At 44.0% G+C, this 27696-nt stretch overlaps 1 protein-coding gene across 1 annotated transcript in view; it reads right to left on the bottom strand.

Moving 5' to 3' along the window:
• PRIMPOL (primase and DNA directed polymerase) overlaps positions 1-27696 on the bottom strand; it is a 377464-nt gene that overhangs the window by 255144 nt on the left and 94624 nt on the right. The window contains exon 6 of the mRNA XM_053703874.1: positions 18058-18300. Within this exon, the coding sequence (XP_053559849.1) occupies positions 18058-18300 (243 nt within the window). The remainder of the gene's footprint in view (positions 1-18057; positions 18301-27696) is intronic.

The raw sequence follows: 27696 nt of genomic DNA, 5'->3' as shown, positions 1-27696 counted from the left end.
GCTGCCTTACATATCTGATCAACAGAAGCCTCGTTCTTAAAGGCCCATGTGGAAGCCACGGCCCTAGTGGAATGAGCTGTGATTCTTTCAGGAGGCTGCCGTCCGGCAGTCTCATAAGCCAATCTGATGATGCTTTTAAGCCAAAAAGATAGAGAGGTAGAAGTTGCTTTTTGACCTCTCCTTTTACCAGAATAAACAACAAACAAGGAAGATGTTTGTCTGAAATCCTTTGTAGCATCTAAATAGAATTTTAGAGCACGAACTACATCCAAATTGTGCAACAAACGTTCCTTCTTTGAAACTGGATTCGGACACAAAGAAGGCACGACTATCTCCTGGTTAATGTTTTTGTTAGAAACAACTTTCGGAAGAAAACCAGGTTTACTACGCAAAACCACCTTATCTGCATGGAACACCAGATAAGGAGGAGAACACTGCAGAGCAGATAACTCTGAAACTCTTCTAGCAGAAGAAATTGCAACCAAAAACAAAACTTTCCAAGATAATAACTTGATATCAACGGAATGTAGGGGCTCAAACGGAACCCCCTGAAGAACTGAAAGAACTAAATTGAGACTCCAAGGAGTAGTCAAAGGTTTGTAAACAGGCTTGATTCTAACCAGAGCCTGAACAAAAGCTTGAACATCTGGCACGGCCGCCAGCTTTTTGTGAAGTAAAACAGATAAAGCAGAAATCTGTCCCTTCAAAGAACTTGCAGATAATCCTTTCTCCAAACCTTCTTGAAGAAAGGAGAGAATCTTAGGAATTTTTATCTTGTTCCATGGTAATCCTTTAGATTCACACCAACAGATATATTTTTTCCATATTTTATGGTAGATTTTTCTAGTTACAGGCTTTCTGGCCTGAACAAGAGTATCAATGACAGAATCTGAGAACCCTCGCTTTGATAAAATCAAGCGTTCAATCTCCAAGCAGTCAGTTGGAGTGAAACCAGATTCGGATGTGCGAACGGACCTTGAACAAGAAGGTCCTGTCTCAAAGGTAGCTTCCATGGTGGAGCCGATGACATATTCACCAGGTCTGCATACCAAGTCCTGCGTGGCCACGCAGGAGCTATCAAGATCACCGATGCCCTCTCCTGATTGATCCTGGCTACCAGCCTGGGGATGAGAGGAAACGGTGGGAATACATAAGCTAGGTTGAAGGTCCAAGGTGCTACTAGTGCATCTACTAGAGTCGCCTTGGGATCCCTGGATCTGGACCCGTAGCAAGGAACCTTGAAGTTCTGACGAGAGGCCATCAGATCCATGTCTGGAATGCCCCACAATTGAGTTATTTGGGCAAAGATTTCCGGATGGAGTTCCCACTCCCCCGGATGAAATGTCTGACGACTCAGAAAAACATAATTTATGCTTACCTGATAAATTCCTTTCTCCTGTAGTGTGATCAGTCCACGGGTCATCATTACTTCTGGGATATTAACTCCTCCCCAACAGGAAGTGCAAGAGGATCACCCAGCAGAGCTGCTATATAGCTCCTCCCCTCTACGTCACACCCAGTCATTCGACCAAGAACCAACGAGAAAGGAGAAGCTAAAGGGTGCAGTGGTGACTGGAGTATAATTTAAAAATTTAGACCTGCCATAAAAAACAGGGCGGGCCGTGGACTGATCACACTACAGGAGAAAGGAATTTATCAGGTAAGCATAAATTATGTTTTCTCCTGTTAAGTGTGATCAGTCCACGGGTCATCATTACTTCTGGGATACCAATACCAAAGCAAAAGTACACGGATGACGGGAGGGACAGGCAGGATCTTTATACAGAAGGAACCACTGCCTGAAGAACCTTTCTCCCAAAAATAGCCTCTGAAGAAGCAAAAGTGTCAAATTTGTAAAATTTGGAAAAAGTATGAAGCGAAGACCAAGTTGCAGCCTTGCAAATCTGTTCAACAGAGGCCTCATTCTTAAAGGCCCAAGTGGAAGCCACAGCTCTAGTGGAATGAGCTGTAATTCTTTCAGGAGGCTGCTGTCCAGCAGTCTCATAAGCTAAACGTATTATGCTACGAAGCCAAAAAGAGAGAGAGGTAGCAGAAGCTTTTTGACCTCTCCTCTGACCAGAGTAAACGACAAACAGGGAAGACGTTTGTCGAAAATCTTTAGTTGCCTGTAAATAAAATTTTAGGGCACGAACTACATCCAGATTGTGCAGAAGTCGTTCCTTCTTTGAAGAAGGATTTGGACACAAGGATGGAACAACAATCTCTTGATTGATATTCCTGTTAGTGACTACCTTAGGTAAGAACCCAGGTTTAGTACGCAGAACTACCTTATCCGAGTGAAAAATCAAATAAGGAGAATCACAATGTAAGGCTGATAACTCAGAGACTCTTCGAGCCGAGGAAATAGCCATTAAAAATAGAACTTTCCAAGATAACAACTTTATATCAATGGAATGAAGGGGTTCAAACGTAACGCCCTGTAAAACGTTAAGAACAAGGTTTAAACTCCATGGCGGAGCAACAGTTTTAAACACAGGCTTAATCCTGGCCAAAGCCTGACAAAAGGCCTGAACGTCTGGAACTTCTGACAGACGTTTGTGCAACAGAATGGACAGAGCTGAGATCTGTCCCTTTAAGGAACTAGCGGATAAACCCTTTTCTAAACCTTCTTGTAGAAAAGACAATATCCTAGGAATCCTAACCTTACTCCAAGAGTAACCTTTGGATTCGCACCAATATAGGTATTTACGCCATATTTTATGGTAAATCTTCCTGGTAACAGGCTTCCTAGCCTGTATTAAGGTATCAATTACTGACTCAGAAAATCCACGTTTTGATAAAATCAAGAGTTCAATTTCCAGGCAGTCAGCTTCAGAGAAATTAGATTTTGATGTTTGAAGGGACCCTAAATCAGAAGGTCCTGTCTCAGAGGCAGAGACCAAGGTGGACAGGATGACATGTCCACTAGATCTGCATACCAAGTCCTGCGTGGCCACGCAGGCGCTATTAGAATCACCGATGCTCTCTCCTGTTTGATCCTGGCAATCAATCGAGGAAGCATCGGGAAGGGTGGAAACACATAAGCTCTCCGAAGGTCCAAGGTGCTGTCAAAGCATCTACCAGGGCCACTCCCGGATCCCTGGATCTGGACCCGTAACGAGGAAGCTTGGCGTTCTGTCGAGACGCCATGAGATCTATTTCTGGTTTGCCCCAACGTCGAAGTATTTGGGCAAAGACCTCCGGATGAAGTTCCCACTCCCCCGGATGAAAAGTCTGACGACTTAAGAAATCCGCCTCCCAGTTCTCCACTCCCGGAATGTGGATTGCTGATAGGTGGCAAGAGTGAGACTCTGCCCAGCGAATTATCTTTGATACTTCCATCATCGCTAGGGAGCTTCTTGTCCCTCCTTGATGGTTGATGTAAGCTACAGTCGTGATGTTGTCCGACTGAAATCTGATGAACCCCCGAGTTGTTAATTGGGGCCAAGCCAGAAGGGCATTGAGAACTGCTCTCAATTCCAGAATGTTTATTGGCAGGAGACTCTCCTCCTGAGTCCATGATCCCTGAGCCTTCAGGGAATTCCAGACAGCGCCCCAACCTAACAGGCTGGCGTCTGTTGTTACAATCGTCCATTCTGGCCTGCTGAATGGCATCCCCCTGGACAGATGTGGCCGAGAAAGCCACCACAGAAGAGAATTTCTGGTCTCTTGATCCAGATTCAGAGTAGGGGACAAATCTGAGTAATCCCCATTCCACTGACTTAGCATGCACAATTGCAGCGGTCTGAGGTGTAAGCGTGCAAAGGGTACTATGTCCATTGCCGCTACCATTAAGCCGATCACCTCCATGCATTGAGCCACTGACGGGTGTTGAATGGAATGAAGGACACGGCAAGCGTTTTGAAGTTTTGTTAACCTGTCTTCTGTCAGGTAGATCTTCATTTCTACAGAATCTATAAGAGTCCCCAAGAAGGGAACTCTTGTGAGTGGAAAGAGAGAACTCTTCTTTTCGTTTATCTTCCACCCATGCGATCTTAGAAATGCCAGTACTAACTCTGTATGAGACTTGGCAGTTTGAAAGCTTGAAGCTTGTATCAGAATGTCGTCTAGGTATGGAGCTACCGAAATTCCTCGCGGTCTTAGCACCGCCAGAAGAGCCCCCAGAACCTTTGTGAAGATTCTTGGAGCCGTAGCCAACCCGAATGGAAGAGCTACAAACTGGTAGTGCCTGTCTAGGAAGGCAAACCTTAGATACTGGTAATGATCTCTGTGAATCGGAATGTGAAGGTAAGCATCCTTTAAATCCACTGTGGTCATGTACTGACCCCCTTGGATCATGGGTAGAATTGTCCGAATAGTTTCCATTTTGAACGATGGAACTCTTAGGAATTTGTTTAGGATCTTTAAATCCAAGATTGGTCTGAAGGTTCCTTCTTTCTTGGGAACCACAAACAGATTTGAGTAAAATCCCTGTCCGTGTTCCGACCGCGGAACCGGATGGATCACTCCCATTAGTAACAGATCTTGTACGCAGCGTAGAAACGCCTCCTTCTTTATTTGGTTTGTTGACAACCTTGACAGATGGAATCTCCCTTTTGGGGGAGAGGTTTTGAAATCCAGAAGGTATCCCTGAGATATGATCTCTAGTGCCCAGGGATCCTGGACATCTCTTGCCCAAGCCTGGGCGAAGAGAGAAAGTCTGCCCCCCACTAGATCCGTTCCCGGATCGGGGGCCCTCAATTCATGCCGTCTTAGGGGCAGCAGCAGGTTTTCTGGCCTGCTTGCCCTTGTTCCAGGACTGGTTAGGTCTCCAGCCTTGTCTGTAACGAGCAACAGCTCCTTCCTGTTTTGGAGCAGAGGAAGTTGATGCTGCTCCTGCTTTGAAATTGCGAAAGGAACGAAAATTAGACTGTCTAGCCCTAGGCTTGGCTCTGTCTTGAGGCAGGGCATGGCCTTTACCTCCTGTAATGTCAGCGATAATTTCTTTCAAACCGGGCCCGAATAAGGTCTGCCCTTTGAAAGGTATGTTAAGTAACTTAGATTTAGAAGCAACGTCAGCTGACCACGATTTTAGCCACAGTGCTCTGCGTGCCTGAATGGCGAAACCGGAATTCTTAGCCGTAAGTTTAGTTAAATGTACTACGGCATCTGAAACAAATGAATTAGCTAGCTTAATGGTTTTAAGCCTGTTTGAAATTTCTTCGATAGTAATTGAGTCAAGAGTCTCTTCCAGGGACTCGGACCAAAAAGCGGCCGCGGCCGTGACAGACGCAATACATGCAAGGGGTTGTAGTATAAAACCTTGTTGAACAAACATTTTCTTAAGGTAACCCTCTAATTTTTTATCCATTGGATCTGAAAAGGCACAGCTATCCTCCACCGGGATAGTGGTACGCTTAGCCAGAGTAGAAACCGCTCCCTCCACCTTAGGGATCGTCTGCCATAAGTCCCGAGTGGTGGCGTCTATTGGGAACATCTTTCTAAATACAGGAGGGGGGGAAAAGGGTACACCGGGCCTATCCCACTCCTTAGTAATTATCTCTGTAAGCCTCTTAGGTATAGGAAATACGTCAGTACTCGCCGGTACCGCATAGTATCTATCCAGCCTACATAACTTCTCTGGAATTGCAACGGTGTTACAATCATTCAGAGCCGCTAATACCACCCCTAGTAGAACGCGGAGGTTCTCAAGCTTAAACTTAAAATTAGAAATGTCTGAATCCACTCTATTGGGATCAGAACCGTCACCTGCAGATTGAAGCTCTCCGTCCTCATGTTCCGCATACTGTGACCCAGTATCTGACATGGCCCTAGTATTATCAGCGCACTCTGTTCTCACCCCAGAGTGGTCACGCTTCCCTCTAAGTTCGGGTAATTTAGACAAAACTTCAGTCATAACATTAGCCATGTCCTGCAATGTGATTTGTAATGGCCGCCCTGAAGTACTCGGCGTTACCAAATCACGCACCTCCCGAGCGGGAGATTCAGGTACTGACACGTGAGGCAAGTTAGTCGGCATAACTTTCCCCTCGTTGTTTGGTGAATGATGTTCAATTTGTACAGATTGACTTTTATTTAAAGTAGCATCAATGCAATTAGTACATAAATTTCTATTGGGCTCCACTTTGGCTTTAGCACATATAGCACAGAGATATTCCTCTGAATCAGACATGTTAAACACACTAGCAATTAAACCAGCAGCTTGGAAATACTTTTCAATTTAAATTTCAATAGTATGAAAAAAACGTACTGTGCCTTTAAGAAGCACAGAAGTTATGACAGTTGAGAAACAATAAAATCAAATTTTTACCGGAAAAAATATATATCTAGCAAAGGATTGTCCCCATTAGCAATGGATAACTAACCCTTAAATGACAGAAAAAAAGTACAGAATATAACGTTTTTTATCACAGTCAAGCATTATCTCACAGGTCTGCTGTGAGTGATTACCTCCCTCAAAATAACTTTTGACGACCCTTAAGCTCTGTAGAGACGAACCGGATCATGCAGGGAAGAAAAACAGACTTGTGACTGAATTCCTGATGCGTAGTAAAAGCGCCAAATTAAGCCCCTCCCCCTCACACACAACAGTGAGGGAGATCAGTAAACTGTCAAAAATTGAATAAAATGCCCGCCAAGTGGATAATTAGTGCCCAACACAATTTTTCACCCAGTACCTCAGAAAATTAAACGATTTAACATGCCAGCAAAACGTTTAACCTGATAATAAATTGTCACAGAAACCTACTGCTAGCCGTTCTCACTGCAATATAGGCTAAGGTTTATTCATACAGTATCATTCCAGTGAAGTGCCATTCCCCAGAATACTGAAGTGAAAATATACATACATGACAGCCTGATACCAGTTGCTACTACTGCATTTAAGGCTGAACTTACTTTATATAGGTATTTGCAGTATTTTCTAATCAATTCCATTCTCAGAAAATAATAAGCTGCTACATACCTCTTTGCAGGTGACCCTGCCCGCTGTCCCCTGATCTGAAGTATACCTCACCCCTCAGATGGCCGAGAACAGCAACATGATCTTAACTACTCCGGTTAAAATCATATAGAAACTCAGGTAGATTCTTCTTCAAATTCCCCCTGAGAATGAACAACACGCTCCGGTGCTGTTTTAAAATAACAAACTTTTGATTGAAGTCATAAAAACTAAGTAAAATCACCACAGTCCTCTCACACATCCTATCTATTAGTTGGGTGCAAGAGAATGACTGGGTGTGACGTAGAGGGGAGGAGCTATATAGCAGCTCTGCTGGGTGATCCTCTTGCACTTCCTGTTGGGGAGGAGTTAATATCCCAGAAGTAATGATGACCCGTGGACTGATCATACTTAACAGGAGAAATCCGCTTCCCAATTTTCCACGCCTGGGATGTGGATTGCAGACAAGTGGCAGGAGTGAGTCTCCACCCATTGAATGATTTTGGTCACTTCTTCCATCGCCAGGGAACTCCTTGTTCCCCCCTGATGGTTGATATACGCAACAGTCGTCATGTTGTCTGATTGAAACCGTATGAATTCGGCCTTTGCTAGCTGAGGCCAAGCCTTGAGAGCATTGAATATCGCTCTCAGTTCCAGAATGTTTATCGGGAGAAGAGATTCTTCCCGAGACCAAAGACCCTGAGCTTTCAGGGGTTCCCAGACCGCGCCCCAGCCTACCAGACTGGCGTCGGTCGTGACAATGACCCACTCTGGTCTGCGGAAGCTCATCCCCTGTGACAGGTTGTCCAGGGTCAGCCACCAACGGAGTGAATCTCTGGTCCTCTGATCTACTTGTATCGTCGGAGACAAGTCTGTATAATCCCCATTCCACTGACTGAGCATGCACAGTTGTAATGGTCTCAGATGAATTCGCGCAAAAGGAACTATGTCCATTGCCGCGACCATCAAACCTATTACTTCCATGCACTGTGCTATGGAAGGAAGAAGAACAGAATGAAGTACTTGACAAGAGCTTAGAAGTTTTGATTTTCTGGCCTCTGTCAGAAAAATCCTCATTTCTAAGGAGTCTATTATTGTTCCCAAGAAGGAAACTCTTGTTGACGGAGATAGAGAACTTTTTTCTACGTTCACTTTCCACCCGTGAGATCTGAGAAAGGCCAGGACAATGTCCGTATGAGCCTTTGCTTTTGGTAGGGACGACGCTTGAATCAGTATGTCGTCCAAGTAAGGTACTACTGCAATGCCCCTTGGTCGTAGCACCGCTAGAAGGGACCCTAGTACCTTTGTGAAAATTCTTGGAGCAGTGGCTAATCCGAATGGAAGTGCCACAAACTGGTAATGCTTGTCCAGAAAGGCGAACCTTAGGAACCGATGATGTTCCTTGTAGATAGGAATATGTAGATACGCATCCTTTAAATCCACCGTGGTCATGAATTGACCTTCCTGGATGGAAGGAAGAATTGTCCGAATGGTTTCCATTTTGAACGATGGAACCTTGAGAAACTTGTTTAGGATCTTGAGATCTAAGATTGGTCTGAATGTTCCCTCTTTTTTGGGAACTATGAACAGATTGGAGTAGAATCCCATCCCTTGTTCTCCTAATGGAACAGGATGAATCACTCCCATTTTTAACAGGTCTTCTACACAATGTAAGAATGCCTGTCTTTTTATGTGGTCTGAAGACAATTGAGACCTGTGGAACCTCCCCCTTGGGGGAAGCTCCTTGAATTCCAGAAGATAACCTTGGGAGACTATTTCTAGCGCCCAAGGATCCAGAACATCTCTTGCCCAAGCCTGAGCGAAGAGAGAAAGTCTGCCCCCCACCAGATCCGGTCCCGGATCGGGGGCCAACATCTCATGCTGTCTTGGTAGCAGTGGCAGGTTTCTTGGCCTGCTTACCTTTGTTCCAGCCTTGCATTGGCCTCCAGGCTGGCTTGGTTTGAGAAGTATTACCCTCTTGCTTAGAGGATGTAGCACTTGGGACTGGTCCTTTTTTAGCCTTGAAAGACCTATCCTGAGGAAGGGCGTGGCCCTTACCCCCAGTGATATCAGAAATAATCTCTTTCAAGTCAGGGCCAAACAGCGTTTTCCCCTTGAAAGGTATGTTAAGCAATTTGTTCTTGGAAGACGCATCCGCTGACCAAGATTTTAGCCAAAGCGCTCTGCGCGCCACAATAGCAAACCCTGAATTTTTCGCCGCTAATCTAGCCAATTGCAAAGTGGCGTCTAAAGTAAAAGAGTTAGCCAATTTGAGAGCATGAATTCTGTCCATAATCTCCTCATAAGAAGAATCTTTATTGAGCGACTTTTCTAGTTCATCGAACCAGAAACACGCTGCTGTAGTGACAGGAACAATGCATGAAATTGGTTGTAGAAGGTAACCTTGCTGAACAAACATCTTTTTAAGCAAACCCTCTAATTTTTTATCCATAGGATCTTTGAAAGCACAACTATCTTCTATAGGGATAGTAGTGCGTTTGTTTAGAGTAGAAACCGCCCCCTCGACCTTGGGGACTGTCTGCCATAAGTCCTTTCTGGGGTCGACCATAGGAAACAATTTCTTAAATATAGGGGGAGGGACAAAAGGTATGCCGGGCCTTTCCCATTCTTTGTTTACAATGTCCGCCACCCGCTTGGGTATAGGAAAAGCTTCGGGGGGCCCCGGGACCTCTAGGAACTTGTCCATCTTACATAATTTCTCTGGAATGACCAAATTCTCACAATCATCCAGAGTAGATAACACCTCCTTAAGCAGAGCGCGGAGATGTTCCAATTTAAATTTGAATGTAATCACATCAGGTTCAGCTTGTTGAGAAATTTTCCCTGAATCTGAAATTTCTCCCTCAGACAAAACCTCCCTGGCCCCCTCAGACTGGTGTAGGGGCATTTCAGAACCATTATCATCAGCGTCCTCATGCTCTTCAGTATTTTCTAAAACAGAGCAGTCGCGCTTTCGCTGATAAGTGGGCATTTTGGCTAAAATGTTTTTGATAGAATTATCCATTACAGCCGTTAATTGTTGCATTGTAAGGAGTATTGGCGCACTAGATGTACTAGGGGCCTCCTGTGTGGGCAAGACTGGCGTAGACGAAGGAGGGGATGATGCAGTACCATGCTTACTCCCCTCACTTGAGGAATCATCTTGGGCATCATTTTCTCTAAATTTTGTGTCACATAAATCACATCTATTTAAATGAGAAGGAAACTTGGCTTCCTCACATACAGAACATAGTCTATCTGATAGTTCAGACATGTTAAACAGGCATAAACTTGATAACAAAGTACAAAAAACGTTTTAAAATAAAACCGTTACTGTCACTTTAAATTTTAAACTGAACACACTTTATTACTGAATATGTGAAAAAGTATGAAGGAATTGTACAAAATTCACCAAAATTTCACCACAGTGTCTTAAAGCCTTAAAAGTATTGCACACCAAATTTGAAAGCTTTAACTCTTAAAATAACGGAACCGGCGCCGTTTTTATATTCAACCCCTATACAGTCCCTGGTATCTGCTTTGCTGAGACCCAACCAAGCCCAAAGGGGAATACGATACCAAATGACGCCTTCAGTAAGCTTTTTCTATGTATCTGAGCTCCTCACACATGCATCTGCATGCCTTGCTTCCCAAAAACAACTGCGCAATAGAGGCGCGAAAATGAGGCTCTGCCTATGAGTAGAGAAGGCCCCCAGTGAAAGAGGTGTCCAATACAGTGCCTGCCGGTTATTTTACATAATTCCCAAGAATAAAATAACTCCTCAAAGCTATGAAGTATTAAAAATGCTTATAAATCAATCGTTTTAGCCCAGAAAAATGTCTACCAGTCTTTAAAGCCCTTGTGAAGCCCTTTATTCTTATTTAATAAAAATGGCTTACCGGATCCCATAGGGAAAATGACAGCTTCCAGCATTACCAAGTCTTGTTAGAAATGTGTCATACCTCAAGCAGCAAAAGTCTGCTCACTGTTTCCCCCAACTGAAGTTAATTCCTCTCAACAGTCCTGTGTGGAAACAGCCATCGATTTTAGTAACGGTTGCTAAAATCATTTTCCTCTTACAAACAGAAATCTTCATCTCTTTTCTGTTTCAGAGTAAATAGTACATACCAGCACTATTTTAAAATAACAAACTCTTGATTGAAGAATAAAAACTACATTTAAACACCAAAAAACTCTAAGCCATCTCCGTGGAGATGTTGCCTGTACAACGGCAAAGAGAATGACTGGGGAAGGCGGAGCCTAGGAGGGATCATGTGACCAGCTTTGCTGGGCTCTTTGCCATTTCCTGTTGGGGAAGAGAATATCCCACAAGTAAGGATGACGCCGTGGACCGGACACACCTATGTTGGAGAAAAGAGCACTCTATTACTGCATACGGAACATAAATGATCGGGCTGGATTACCCGGGCCTCCATACAATCTAAGCATGAGATAGAATCTGAGTCAGAAAAATCCTCCTCTGAAAAACTTGACCAGACAAATTGGACAAATATAACTGGCACCCCCCCAATGGCTGAGGCACTCACCAACTCCTATGACCCAGACAAGCAGAGAAAAAGCCCCCGCAACCGCCACTCAGTCACGATACAGAAATGGAGAATGAAAACGTGACCACGCCCGGTCACAAGGTGCGACATGTAGGCCAAAGAAAAGCACGCCAGTCCACAAGAACTGCGTAGCTCGACATGTAGGCCAAAGAAAAGCACGCCAGTCCACAAGAACTGCAAAGCTCTAAAAAAATTGTACGTTCCGTAATAGGTATGAGCCCCAACATTTCTACACATAAGCAGACAAAATCACATAACAAACATAATTAAAGTCCGCCAACGCTCAATAACCCTCCTCAGGAGATATTAACCCTTAATTCCATAAAGATAAAGGAGTCCCACTGAAACCCTGTCTTCTTACATTACATCCACAATGAAAGTAAAATGAAACAATCTTACCGGAATCTATGCCATGGAACAGTAACACGGTCCTTCACGTTGATAGATAGTAGCGTCGCTTCTGACATGGACTTGAGTGAAGAAAGCAGGCAGCGAAACTTGTCAACGCTGATTGCTTATGGAGCTGTTAATATGAGTCGGGATGGTTTCGCAGAAAGACTCTCCCTGCATCTCCAGACTCTAACTTTCATCCATGCTCTCACTGAGAGGCTGACAGGACTACTTAAAACTCCAGTCCCATTTCGAAGAGTACTACCCTCCATAAGAGACTACTCCGTAAACTTCTGACACTTCTCTGCCAACCTCCTGTGACAAAAGGCAAAGAGTGACTAGGGGGTGAGGGAAATGGGGGAGGTATTTAAGCCTTTGGCTGGGGTGTCTTTGCCTCCTCCTGGTGGCCAGTTCTGTATTTCATAAAAGTAATGAATGCAGATGTGGACTCTACCCGTTTAAGAAGAAAAAACATAAATTATGCTTACCTGATAATTTAATTTCCATCTGTGGGAGGAGAGTCCACGGCTTCATTCATTACTTATATACAATATTCCAGAGTTCTCTTTCTCCTCAACCAGAATCTATTTCCTATGGGTCATTATAGACATGGTAACCATGAGACATTATTTTACAGATCAAAGGAGATCAAGGTTACAGACAACGTGTGACAATTAAGTTAAACTTCAATCCTACAGTAGCCCTTATGCATGGAAGTGCTATTCCATGAGACTTCAACTTTGCATGATACGTCAATGGTGCAAGGACTACACTCCGCTTTTTCAAAGGATCCTTTTGGATTCCACAACAAAGCAATCTATAGATCACTAGTCTATTTCCATCTTAATGGGAGGAGAGTCCATGGCTTCATTCATTACTTGTGGGAATTAAGAACCTGGCCACCAGGAGGAGGCAAAGACAACCTAGCCAAAGGCTTAAATACCTCCCCCCACTCCCCTCATCTCCCAGTCATTCCTTGCCTTTCGTCACAGGAGGTTGGCAGAGAAGTGTCGGAAGATTCGGTGTAGTCTCTTATTGAGGGTAGTACTCTTCAGAATGGGACTGGAGTTTTATGTTGTCCTGTCAGCCTCTCAGTGAACGCATGGATGAAAGTCCGGAGATGCAGGAAGAGTCTTCTGTGAAACCATCCCGACTCAGGTTAACAGCTCCATAAGCAATCGGCGTTGACGAGTTTCGCTGACTGCTTTCTGCACTCAAGTCCATGTCAGGAGTGATGCTACTACCCTGTCACACTTGAAAGGCCGTGTTCCTGTTCCACGGAATAGATTCTGGTAAGATCTTTTCATTTATACACATTTGATAACCCAAGAAGACAGGGTCACAGTGTGTCTCCTTTTATCTGTATAGAATCTAGGGTTGATATACTCGAAAAGGGGGTTATTGAACAGGGGGGGGTTATACATAATATTCTTTATTGTGTTTAATGCTGCGACATGTGTGAGATGAGGCTCTGTCAATGTGTGAACAGTCAGGTTTCCTTAGAGAGATCTCAATGCAGCCTTTTTTTGGCGCGTTTTCTCGTTAGTGCAGGGGCGGTCCTGCATGGCACTCCATGTGAACTGGTGTGGCCTCTTTAACTTCCTCCTTCTTGACCGGCGGTTGCAGGAGATTAAGCATTTTCTCTGTGGTCCGGGTCATAGGAGGTGGTGAGTGCCCCAGCCATTAGGGTATAAAGGTGCCATTTAATTTCTTTCTAGTCTGTAATAAAAGTGCAAGCTATGGAGGACTCTGATATGTCAATCAAATCTAATACAGAACTGGCCACCAGGAGGAGGCAAAGACCTTAAGGGTAGCTAATGCATTCATCTGTGATGCAAATATGCAGATTATTCCCCTGAATGCCAAGACATCAGGTTTTTATGTTCTAGCCCGTAGGGTTTTGTGGTTAAAGTCGTGGTGTGCTGACATGACTTCCAAGTCTAAATTACTATCCCTCCCGTTTCAGGGGAAAGTTCTTTTTGATCCAGGCCTGGACAGTCACGGGAGGGCAAGGGTGCTTTCCTACCGCAGGATAAGAAGAATAAGCCTAAGGTGTCTACTTTTCATCCCTTTCGTTCAGACAAGTCCCAACGCCAGAATCCTGCCACGAAAACCGAGCAGTCCAAGGGATCTTGGAAACCAGCTCAATCTTGGAACAAAGCCAAGCAGAGCAAGAAGCCCGCCGAGACAAAATCGACATGAAGGGGCGACCCCCGATCCATCTCTGGATCGCGTAGGTGCAGACTATCTCTTTTTGCGTAGGTTTGGATGAGAGGCGTTCGGGACCCTTGGGTTCTGGAGGTCATTGCCCAGGGTTACAGGATAAGGTTCAAGACTCATCCGCCCAGGGGCAGATTCTTCCTGTCAAACCTATCATCAAGACCAGGGAAGAGAGATGCCTTTCTAGAGTGCGTGACAGATCTCTCCTCTCTCTGAGTAATCGTACCAGTAACTGTGGCAGAAAGAGATCTGGGGTATTATTCAAACCTTTTCATGGTCCCAAAGAAGGAGGGAACATTTCGTCCGATTCTAGACCTAAAGTGCCTAAACAAGTTTCTTTCGGTCCCATCGTTCATGATGGAGACGATCAGGTCTGTTCTGCCTCTAGTTTAAGAGGAACAGTTCATGACTACAATACATTTGAAGGATGCTTACCTTCACTTGCCAATCCACAAGGATCACTTCAGGTTCCTAAGATTTGCATTTCTGTACCAACACTTCCAGTTTGTTGCCCTACGGTTCAGCCTGGCGACTGCCCCAAGAGTCTTTACAAAGGTTCTAGGAATGCTGCTCGCGGTGGCGAGAGCCAGATGTATTGCAGTGGCACCTTATCTGGATGACATCCTGGTCCAGGCTCCGTCCTACAGTCTTGCAGAGGACCATTCAAGGACTCTTCGTCTTCTCCTTCGATCCCGTGGATGGAAGATAAATATAGGAAAGAGTTCCCTGGTTCCAAGCAACAGATTGGAATTCCTGGGCACGATAATAGATTCCATATCTATGAAGATATTCCTGACAGATCAGAGACATTGCAAGATTGCATCCAGCTGTCTTGCCCTTCAGACCTCCTCAAGGCCATCTGTGGCCCGGTGTATGGAGGTGATTGGGTTCATGGTATCCAGCATAAATGCCATTCCATTCGCCAGGTTCCATCGCAGACCTCTTCAGTTGTGCATGTTGAGACAATGGAATGGCGATCTCTCAGACCTATCCCAACAGATCTCTCTGGACAACCGAACGAGGGAATCTCTCTCTTGGTGGATCTGTCCGGGCCAACTATCCCAGGGGACATCCTTCTTGAGACCATACTGGGAAATTGTGACCACAGGCGCAAGTCTGTCAGGGTGGGGAGCTGTTTGGGGTGCCAAGAAGGCACAGAGCAGGTGGACTCTAGACGAGTCGCTTCTCCCAATCAGTATTCTGGAACTTCGAGCGATCTTTAACGCTCTGAAGGCTTGGCCCCTTCTGGGGTCGTCCCGATTCATCAGATTCCTGTCGGACAACATTCCCTCGGTGGCTTACATCAACCATCAGGGGGAACGAGAAGCTCCCTAGCCATGGCGAAAGTATTTCAAATTCTGGAATGGACGGAGACCCACTACTGTTCGCTATTAGCGATCCACATTCCGGTGTGGACAACTGGGAAGCGGATTTTCTCAGCAGACAATCGTTTCACCCGGGGGAATGGTCTCTCCATCCCGAGGTGTTTGCGGAGATCTGCATCAGATGGGGGACCCGGAGATAGATCTCATGGCGTCCAGACTAAACTTCAAGCTACCCAGATACGGGTCACGGTCCAAGGATCCCCAGGCAGAGCTGATAGATGCCCTAGCGGTGCCTTAGGAGTTCAACTTAGTCTACATATTTCCACCGTTGCCAATTCTACCTCGAGTAGTTGCCCGCATTAAGCAGGAGCAAGCTTTGGCTATTCTAATTGCTCCGTCATGGCCACAGAGGATGTGGTTTGCAGATCTGGTGGGGATGTCATCGTCTCCTCCATGGAGGTTACCTTGTCGCAAAGATCTGCTGGTTTAGGGTCCCTTTCTACATAAAAATCTCAATTCTCTGAGGCTGACTGTGTGGAGATTGAACGCTTAGTCCTAGCCAAGAGAGGTTTATCTGAGAGAGTGATTGATACTCTCATTCAAGCCAGGAAACCGGTCACTCGTCGCATTTATCATAAGGTGTAGAAGACCTACTTGTCCTGGTGCGAGGAACATGGATATCCCTGGCATAAGGTTAGGGTATCCAGGATCCTGTCCTTCCTCTAGGATGGGTTGGAGAAGGGTCTTGCCACCAGTTCCTTAAAGGGACAGATTTTGGCTTTATCTGTACTGTTACACAAGAAGCTTCCTGATATTCAGTCCTTTGTTCAGGCCTATCTTTAGAAATTCTGCTCCCCCTTGGAGACTACTCCGAATCTTCCGACACTTCTCTGCCAACCTCCTGTGACAAAAGGCAAGGAATGACTGGGAGATGAGGGGAGTGGGGGAGGTATTTAAGCCTTTGTCTGGGGTGTCTTTGCCTCCTCCTGGTGGCCAGGTTCTTAATTCCCACAAGTAATGAATGAAGCCATGGACTCTCCTCCCATTAAGATGGAAATAGACAAGTGATCTATAGATTGTTTTGTTGTGGAATCCAAAAGGATCCTTTGAAAAAGCGGAGTGTAGTCCTTGCACCATTGACGTAACATGCAAAGTTGAAGTCTCATGGAATAGCACTTCCATGTGTAAGGGCTATTGTAGGATTGAAGTTTAACTTAAGTGTCACACGTTGTCTGTAACCTTGATCTCCTTTGATCTGTAAAATAATGTCTCATGGTTACCATGTCTTTAATGACTCATAGGAAATAGATTCTGGTTGAGGAGAAAGAGAACTCTGGAATATTGATGCTCCAACCATGAAGAGAAGAAAACAACAAAAAGGGTGTTGGTAGGAGATACTGCTAAAAGGTAAAGGTGGAGCCTGTACAAAGATATCATCCAGGTAACAAGCCACTGAAATACCCTGAGCTCTTATTACAGACAAGAGTGTTCATAGCACCTTTGTAAAGATTCAGGGGCAGTAGCCAGACCAAATGGCAGAGCAACAAACTGAATGTTTGTCCTGGTGGTTAGGAATATGAAGTTAAGCGCCCTTCAAGTCTATCTTCATGTAAATAGTCTTTGGGCTGTGTGAGTACAAGTTCCTACTTACCTATAAGCACTCACTTTACTATGCTTGCAAAGCTGCAAGAGCCCCTCCTGATTAGTGTGCATTGACACAGGATCTAAGGAAGGAGTACATAGACAAGGTCAACAGGAGTAGGCTGAAGGATGAAGCCCAGCAACCCCTGTGGCAGGCAAGTGAAACTCCCAGAAGGAGATTTGCTCTTACTGACAGTTGTACTCTTGTACAACCCTCTCTGTCTCGCATCAATTTAAGAACCCCTTTCAGTTTACGTGTAGATCAGTACTTCAAATTTCAGCATCATTAATTGCTACAGGCACAAAATTCACCATGGAACCATGGAAAAGTGGGATGGTTTAAAGTTCTGTTAGGTGTTTTGCCTCATCTTGTAGGACTGGACTTTAATTCCCCATGTGGTGGCACATAGATTCTCACAGTTTATGAAAGAAAATTAAAAAAAACACATATTAAAACATTAATGAATAAAATGTTTGGATTTCTTACCCAATGTAGAAAACATGACAAATTTAAGTAACATTACAGTCAAAACTAAATCTCCCATACATTTATCAAAATGAGAAAAAAACAAAAACATTGCAAAATAAACAAATTTATTTATTTTGCTATAAAATAACCTCGATTTTGCTGTAAAAAAATGCATCTGTCACAAAGTAAATTCTATAACCTAAGAATGCTGAAAATTGCCTGAACCACCTACATATATTACTTATATTGACTAGGGCCAATTGGGACTACCTGTAAATGTGTTTGTTCACTGCTGTAAGCAATAACTCTGTTACATACTGTTTTCTAGAAGAAGCTGGGTCACAAAGTACAGAATCTGATGATTTCTGCCTCTCTAGGGATCAGGGAACACAGTTATTACAGCAAAATCAAGCAAAAAAGGTAATCAATGTAGATGGCAATGTTGTTTTACTGTTATTAATTAGGAAGTTTAATATCCCTTGAACTGATACAAAACCATGAAATTAAAAATATATTACTGTAAGAAGAGGGAACATACTAACCAAGATCAATAAAAAGCCGATTTGATCCATCCTTATCTTTCACAATTAGAGAAGAAAGATCATATTCTTTTTTCCTGATTTGTTGAAGATTCCTTTTGGCTGTACAAATCCCATGATGTGGTATTAGATTAGAAACTTCCACTGTGTCCTTAGTGGAAATATGAGTTTCACACGTTATTTCTACATCCAATTTATGTTCAATTAAATGGAAAACTGGTTGTAATGCGCCTTTTACAAAATTACCTAAAAAAAAATATTACATTGTTTATAAAGGGAAATAAACTGGTAAGTTTTAACCAAACATGTGAAGACAACACTTGTGAGATATATTATTCTCACTGGATTTCTAATCAAGCAATATTTATTCTTTAGATCGTCCTGCGGTTAAAATGTTAGGCCTGCTGGCATTTTGTAATATTTTTAAGAGGTTTTAATAAATTAATAGTTTTACATAAAAACAAAAACAGAATTTAAGCTTACCTGATAAATTACTTTCTCCAACGGTGTGTCCGGTCCACGGCGTCATCCTTACTTGTGGGAATATCTCTTCCGCAACAGGAAATGGCAAAGAGTCCCAGCAAAGCTGGCCATATAGTCTCTCCTAGGCTCCGCCCACCCCAGTCATTCGACCGACGGACAGGATGAAAAAATAGGAGAAACCATATGGTACCGTGGTGACTGTAGTTAGAGAAAATAATTAATCAGACCTGATTAAAAAACCAGGGCGGGCCGTGGACCGGACACACCGTTAGAGAAAGTAATTTATCAGGTAAGCATAAATTCTGTTTTCTCCAACATTGGTGTGTCCGGTCCACGGCGTCATCCTTACTTGTGGGAACCAATACCAAAGCTTTAGGACACGGATGAAGGGAGGGAGCAAATCAGGTTACCTAAACGGAAGGCACCACGGCTTGCAAAACCTTTCTCCCAAAAATAGCCTCCGAAGAAGCAAAAGTATCAAATTTGCAAAATTTGGCAAAAGTGTGCAGTGAAGACCAAGTCGCTGCCTTACATATCTGATCAACAGAAGCCTCGTTCTTGAAGGCCCATGTGGAAGCCACAGCCCTAGTGGAGTGAGCTGTGATTCTTTCAGGAGGCTGCCGTCCGGCAGTCTCGTAAGCCAATCGGATGATGCTTTTAAGCCAAAAGGAAAGAGAGGTAGAAGTCGCTTTTTGACCTCTCCTTTTACCAGAATAGACGACAAACAGAGAAGATGTTTGTCTGAAATCTTTTGTAGCTTCTAAATAGAATTTTAGAGCACGGACTACGTCCAAATTGTGTAACAAACGTTCCTTCTTTGAAACTGGATTCAGACACAAAGAAGGTACAACTATCTCCTGGTTAATATTTTTGTTAGAAACAACCTTTGGAAGAAAAACATAATTTATGCTTACCTGATAAATTCCTTTCTTCTGTTGTGTGATCAGTCCACGGGTCATCATTACTTCTGGGATATAACTCCTCCCCAACAGGAAATGCAAGAGGATTCACCCAGCAGAGCTGCATATAGCTCCTCCCCTCTACGTCAGTCCCAGTCATTCGACCAAGAATCAACGAGAAAGGAGTAACCAAGGGTGAAGTGGTGACTGGAGTATAATTTAAAAGATATTTACCTGCCTTAAAACAGGGCGGGCCGTGGACTGATCACACAACAGAAGAAAGGAATTTATCAGGTAAGCATAAATTATGTTTTCTTCTGTTATGTGTGATCAGTCCACGGGTCATCATTACTTCTGGGATACCAATACCAAAGCAAAAGTACACGGATGACGGGAGGGATAGGCAGGCTCATTATACAGAAGGAACCACTGCCTGAAGAACCTTTCTCCCAAAAATAGCCTCCGAAGAAGCAAAAGTGTCAAATTTGTAAAATTTGGAAAAAGTATGAAGCGAAGACCAAGTTGCAGCCTTGCAAATCTGTTCAACAGAGGCCTCATTCTTAAAGGCCCAAGTGGAAGCCACAGCTCTAGTGGAGTGAGCTGTAATTCTTTCAGGAGGCTGCTGTCCAGCAGTCTCATAGGCTAAACGTATTATGCTACGAAGCCAAAAAGAGAGAGAGGTAGCAGAAGCTTTTTGACCTCTCCTCTGTCCAGAGTAAACGACAAACAAGGAAGAAGTTTGGCGAAAATCTTTAGTTGCCTGCAAGTAGAACTTGAGGGCACGAACTACATCCAGATTGTGTAAAAGACGTTCCTTCTTTGAAGAAGGATTTGGACACAAGGATGGGACAACAATCTCTTGATTGATGTTCCTGTTAGTGACTACCTTAGGTAAGAACCCAGGTTTAGTACGCAGAACTACCTTGTCTGAGTGAAAAATCAGATAAGGGGAATCACAATGTAAGGCTGATAACTCAGAGACTCTTCGAGCCGAGGAAATAGCCATTAAAAACAGAACTTTCCAAGATAACATTTTTATATCAATGGAATGAAGAGGTTCAAACGGAACACCCTGTAAAACGTTAAGAACTAAGTTTAAACTCCATGGTGGAGCAACAGCTTTAAACACAGGCTTGATCCTAGCTAAAGCCTGACAAAAGGACTGGACGTCTGGATTTTCTGACAGACGTCTGTGTAACAAGATGGACAGAGCTGAAATCTGTCCCTTTAATGAACTAGCTGATAAACCCTTTTCTAAACCTTCTTGTAGAAAAGACAATATCCTAGCGATCCTAACCTTACTCCAGGAGTAACCTTTGGATTCGCACCAGTATAGGTATTTCCGCCATATTTTATGGTAAATCCTTCTGGTAACAGGCTTCCTAGCCTGAATCAGGGTATCAATAACCGACTCAGAAAAACCACGTTTTGATAAAATCAAGCGTTCAATTTCCAAGCAGTCAGCTTCAGAGAAGTTAGATTTTGATGTTTGAATGGACCCTGTATCAGAAGGTCCTGTCTTAGAGGTAGAGACCAAGGCGGACAGGATGACATGTCCACTAGATCTGCATACCAAGTCCTGCGTGGCCAAGCAGGTGCTATTAGAATTACTGATGCTCTCTCCTGTTTGATTTTGGTAATCAATCGAGGAAGCAGCGGGAAGGGTGGAAACACATAAGCCATCCTGAAGTTCCAAGGTGCTGTCAAAGCATCTATCAGAACTGCTCCCGGATCCCTGGATCTGGACCCGTAGCGAGGAAGTTTGGCGTTCTGGCGAGACGCCATGAGATCTATCTCTGGTTTGCCCCAACGTCGAAGTATTTGGGCAAAGACCTCCGGATGAAGTTCCCACTCCCCCGGATGAAGAGTCTGGCGACTCAAGAAATCCGCCTCCCAGTTCTCCACTCCCGGGATGTGGATTGCTGACAGGTGGCAAGAGTGAGACTCTGCCCAGCGAATTATCTTTGATACTTCCATCATTGCTAGGGAGCTTCTTGTCCCTCCCTGATGGTTGATGTAAGCTACAGTCGTGATGTTGTCCGACTGAAACCTGATGAACCCCCGAGTTATTAACTGGGGCCAAGCCAGAAGGGCATTGAGAACTGCTCTCAATTCCAGAATGTTTATTGGAAGGAGACTCTCCTCCTGATTCCATAGTCCCTGAGCCTTCAGAGAATTCCAGACAGCGCCCCAACCTAGTAGGCTGGCGTCTGTTGTTACAATTGTCCAGTCTGGCCTGCTGAATGGCATCCCCCTGGACAGGTGTGGCCGATGAAGCCACCATAGAAGAGAATTTCTGGTCTCTTGATTCAGATTCAGAGTAGGGGACAAATCTGAGTAATCCCCATTCCACTGACTTAGCATGCATAATTGCAGCGGTCTGAGGTGTAGGCGTGCAAAAGGTACTATGTCCATTGCCGCTACCATTAAGCCGATCACCTCCATGCATTGAGCTACTGACGGGTGTTGAATGGAATGAAGGACGCGGCATGCATTTTGAAGTTTTGTTAACCTGTCTTCTGTCAGGTAAATCTTCATTTCTACAGAATCTATAAGAGTCCCCAAGAATGGAACTCTTGTGAGAGGAAAGAGAGAACTCTTCTTTTCGTTCACTTTCCATCCATGCGACCTTAGAAATGCCAGAACTAACTCTGTATGAGACTTGGCAGTTTGAAAGCTTGAAGCTTGTATTAGAATGTCGTCTAGGTACGGAGCTACCGAAATCCCTCGCGGTCTTAGTACCGCTAGAAGGGCACCCAGAACCTTTGTGAAGATTCTTGGAGCCGTAGCCAATCCGGATGGAAGAGCTACAAACTGGTAGTGCCTGTCTAAGAAGGCAAACCTTAGATACCGGTGATGATCTTTGTGGATCGGTATGTGAAGGTAAGCATCCTTTAAATCCACTGTGGTCATGTACTGACCCTCTTGGATCATGGGTAAGATTGTCCGAATAGTTTCCATTTTGAACGATGGAACTCTTAGGAATTTGTTTAGAGTCTTTAAATCTAAGATTGGCCTGAAAGTTCCCTCTTTTTTGGGAACCACAAACAGGTTTGAGTAGAACCCTTGTCCTTGTTCCGACCACGGAACCGGATGGATCACTCCCATTGTTAACAGATCTTGTACGCAGCGTAGAAACGCTTCTTTCTTTATTTGGTTTGTTGACAACCTTGACAGATGAAATCTCCCTCTTGGGGGAGATAATTTGAAGTCTAGAAGGTATCCCTGAGATATGATCTCTAGTGCCCAGGGATCCTGAACATCTCTTGCCCAGGCCTGGGCGAAGAGAGAGAGTCTGCCCCCTACTAGATCCGGTCCCGGATCGGGGGCTCTCGGTTCATGCTGTCTTTGGGGCAGCAGCAGGTTTCCTGGCCTGCTTGCTTTTGTTCCAGGACTGGTTAGGCTTCCAGCCTTGCCTGTAACGAGCAACAGCTCCTTCCTGTTTTGGTGCAGTGGAGGTTGATGCTGCTCCTGTTTTGAAATTCCGAAAGGGACGAAAATTAGACTGTCTAGCCTTAGCTTTGGCCTTGTCTTGAGGTAGGGCGTGGCCCTTACCTCCCGTAATGTCAGCGATAATTTCTTTCAAACCGGGCCCGAATAAGGACTGCCCCTTGAAAGGTATATTAAGTAATTTGGACTTAGAAGTAACATCAGCTGACCAGGATTTTAGCCACAGTGCCCTGCGTGCCTGTATGGCGAATCCTGAGTTCTTAGCCGTAAGTTTGGTTAAATGTACTACGGCCTCCGAAATGAAAGAATTAGCTAGTTTAAGGACTCTAAGCCTGTCCGTAATGTCGTCTAGCGTAGAGGAACTAAGGTTCTCTTCAAGCGACTCAATCCAAAATGCTGCCGCAGCCGTAATCGGCGCGATACATGCAAGGGGTTGTAATATAAAACCTTGTTGAACAAACATTTTCTTAAGGTAACCCTCTAATTTTTTATCCATTGGATCTGAGAAAGCACAGCTATCCTCCACCGGGATAGTGGTACGCTTAGCTAAAGTAGAAACTGCTCCCTCCACCTTGGGGACCGTTTGCCATAAGTCCCGAGTGGTGGCGTCTATTGGAAACATCTTTCTAAATATTGGAGGGGGTGAGAACGGCACACCGGGTCTATCCCACTCCTTAGTAACAATTTCAGTTAGTCTCTTAGGTATAGGAAAAACGTCAGTACTCGCCGGTACCGCAAAGTATTTATCCAACCTACACAGTTTCTCTGGTATTGCAACAGTGTTACAATCGTTGAGAGCTGCTAAGACCTCCCCTAGTAGTACACGGAGGTTCTCCAATTTAAATTTTAAATTTGAAATATCTGAGTCCAATCTGTTTGGATCAGAACCGTCACCCACAGAATGAAGCTCTCCGTCCTCATGCTCTGCGAGCTGTGACGCAGTATCAGACATGGCCCTAGCATTGTCAGCGCACTCTGTTCTCACCCCAGAGTGATCACGCTTGCCTCTTAGTTCAGGTAATTTAGACAAAACTTCAGTCATAACAGTAGCCATATCTTGTAATGTTATCTGTAATGGCCGCCCAGATGTACTAGGCGCCAAAATATCACGCACCTCCCGGGCGGGAGATGCAGGTACTGTCGCGTGAGGCGAGTTAGTCGGCATAACTCTCCCCTCGCTGTTTGGTGAAATTTGTTCACATTGCACAGATTGACTTTTATTTAAAGTAGCATCAATACAGTTAGTACATAAATTTCTATTGGGCTCCACCTTGGCATTGGAACAAATGACACAGATATCTTCCTCTGAGTCAGACATGTTTAACACACTAGCAAAAAAACTTACAACTTGGTTATAATCTTTTTTAGCAAAAAAAACGCACTGTGCCTCAAAGAGGTACTAACGATTAAATGACAGTTGAAATAATGAACTGAAAAACAGTTATTGCATCAAACTTTAAAACAACACAACTTTTAGTAAAGGTTTGTTCCCATTAGTAAAAAACAACACTAATTAAATTTGTACATAAGAAAACAAAACAACGTTTTTTATACACAGTCACTATAAGAATTCTCACAGCTCTGCTGAGAGAATTTACCTCCCTTCAAAGAAGTTTGAAGACCCCTGAGATCTGTCAGAGATGAACCGGATCATGCAGGAAATATAAAAGTAGCTGACTGGAATTTTTTGATGCGTAGCAAAGAGCGCCAAAAACGGCCCCTCCCTCTCCCACACAGCAGTGAAGAGAAACGAAACTGTCACAATTAAAGCAAAAAACTGCCAAGTGGAAAATAATGCCCAAATATTTATTCACACAGTACCTCAGCAATGTAAACGATTCTACATTCCAGCAAAAACGTTTAACATGAGAATAGTTATTAAAAGGATTAGTGACCTTTAACACAGTAGTTCCGGTGAAATACCATCCCCAGAATACTGAAGTGTATACATACATGTCATTTTAACGGTATGGCAGGCTTTTCTCATCAATTCCATTCAGAAAATAAAAACTGCCACATACCTCAATGCAGATTCATCTGCCCGCTGTCCCCTGATCTGAAGCCTTTACCTCCCTCAGATGGTCGAGAACAGCAATATGATCTTAACGACTCCGGTTAAAATCATAGTAAAAAATCTCTGTCAGATTCTTCCTCAAACTCTGCCAGAGAAGTAATAACACGCTCCGGTGCTATTTTAAAATAACAAACTTTTGATTGAAGTCATAAAAACTAAGTATAATCACCATAGTCCTCTCACACATCCTATCTAGTCGTTGGGTGCAAGAGAATGACTGGGACTGACGTAGAGGGGAGGAGCTATATGCAGCTCTGCTGGGTGAATCCTCTTGCATTTCCTGTTGGGGAGGAGTTATATCCCAGAAGTAATGATGACCCGTGGACTGATCACACATAACAGAAGAAACCAGGCTTAGTACGCAAAACCACCTTATCTGCATGGAACACCAGATAGGGCGGAGAACACTGCAGAGCAGATAACTCTGAAACTCTTCTAGCAGAAGAAATAGCAACCAAAAACAAAACTTTCCAAGATAACAACTTAATATCTATGGAATGTAGAGGTTCAAACGGAACCCCTTGAAGAACTGAAAGAACTAGATTTAAACTCCAGGGAGGAGTCAAAGGTCTGTAAACAGGCTTGATCCTAACCAGAGCCTGAACAAATGCTTGAACATCTGGCACAGCTGCCAGTCGTTTGTGTAGTAAGACAGATAAAGCAGAAATCTGTCCCTTTAGAGAACTCACAGATAATCCTTTATCCAAACCTTCTTGCAGAAAGGAAAGAATCTTAGGAATTTGTATCTTATTTCATGGGAATCCCTTGGATTCACACCAGCAGATATATCTTTTCCATATTTTATGGTAAATCTTTCTAGTTACCGGTTTTCTGGCCTGAACCAGAGTATCTATCACAGAATCTGAAAACCCACGCTTTGATAGAATCAAGCGTTCAATCTCCAAGCCGTCAGCTGGAGGGAGACCAGATTTGGACCCTGAACAAGAAGGTCCTGTCTCAAAGGTAGCTTCCATGGTGGAACCGATGACATATTCACCAGGTCTGCATACCAAGTCCTGTGTGGCCACGCAGGAGCTATCAAAATCACCGAGGCCCTCTCCTGTTTGATCCTGGCTACCAGCCTGGGAATGAGAGGAAACGGTGGAAACACATAAGCTAGGTTGAAGGTCCAAGGTGCTACTAGTGCATCCACTAGAGTTGCCTTGGGATCCCTGGATCTGGACCCGTAGCAAGGAACCTTGAAGTTCTGACGAGACGCCATCAGATCCATGTCTGGAATGCCCCATAATTGAGTCAACTGGGCAAAGATCTCCGGGTGGAGTTCCCACTCCCCCGGATGGAATGTCTGACGACTCAGATAATCCGCTTCCCAGTTTTCCACACCTGGGATGTGGATCGCAGATAGATGGCAGGAGTGATCCTCCGCCCATTGAATTATTTTGGTCACTTCTTTCATCGCCAGGGAACTCCTTGTTCCCCCCCTGATGATTGATATACGCAACAGTCGTCATGTTGTCTGATTGGAATCTTATGAATCTGGCCCTTGCAAGCTGAGGCCAAGCCCTGAGAGCATTGAATATCGCTCTTAGTTCCAGAATGTTTATCTGAAGGCACAGACATGTTAAACAGGCTTAAACTTGTCAATAAAGCACAAAAACCGTTTTAAAACAAAACCGTTACTGTCTCTTTAAATTTTAAACAGAGCACACTTTATTACTGAATATGTGAAAAAATATGAAGGAATTGTTCAAAATTTACCAAAATTTCACCACAGTGTCTTAAAGCATAAAAAGTATTGCACACCAATTTTCAGAGCTTTAACCCTTAAAATAACTAAACCGGAGCCGGTTACAGATTTAACCCCTATACAGTCCCAGCTACAGCCTTTGCTGTGACTTTACCAAGCCCAGAGGGGAATACGATACCACGCCTTCTAGGAACTTTTCCAACTACTTTCAGGTCCTCACACATGCATCTGGATGTCTTGCTCTCAAAAACAACTGCGCAGTAATGGCGCGAAAATGAGGCTTAGCCTACAACTGCGAAGGCCCTTCCTGACTGGAAAAGGTGTCTAACATAGTGCCTGACGTTAAAAAACGTTCCCCAAGTTTATAAGTGTGAATTATCAGCATAAACATGTATAAAATGTCCAAATAAAGCAATCGATTTAGCCCATAAAAGTGTCTACCAGTTTTATAGCCCATATTAAGCCCTTTATTCTGTTTGAGACTAAGAAAATGGCTTACCGGTCCCCATGAGGGGAAATGACAGCCTTCCAGCATTACACAGTCTTGTTAGAAATATGGCTAGTCATACCTTAAGCAGAAAAGTCTGCTAACTGTTTCCCCCAACTGAAGTTACTTCATCTCAACAGTCCTATGTGGAAACAGCAATCGATTTTAGTTACTGTCTGCTAAAATCATCTTCCTCTCACAAACAGAAATCTTCATCTTTTTCTGTTTCAGAGTAAATAGTACATACCAGCACTATTTTAAAATAACAAACTCTTGATAGTAGAATAAAAAAAACTACAACTAAACACCACATACTCTTAACCATCTCCGTGGAGATGTTGCCTGTGCAACGGCAAAGAGAATGACTGGGGTGGGCAGAGCCTAGGAGGGACTATATGGCCAGCTTTGCTGGGACTCTTTGCCATTTCCTGTTGGGGAAGAGATATTCCCACAAGTAAGGATGACGCCGTGGACCGGACACACCAATGTTGGAGAAAAGGATAGTTTCTTAAATTTTTAATGGAAGATTGTCTCTAAAACA

This window comes from Bombina bombina, chromosome 2 (genome assembly GCF_027579735.1).
Source record: "Bombina bombina isolate aBomBom1 chromosome 2, aBomBom1.pri, whole genome shotgun sequence".
NCBI lineage: Eukaryota > Metazoa > Chordata > Amphibia > Anura > Bombinatoridae > Bombina > Bombina bombina.
This window is presented reverse-complemented; position numbering and strand designations above follow the sequence as displayed.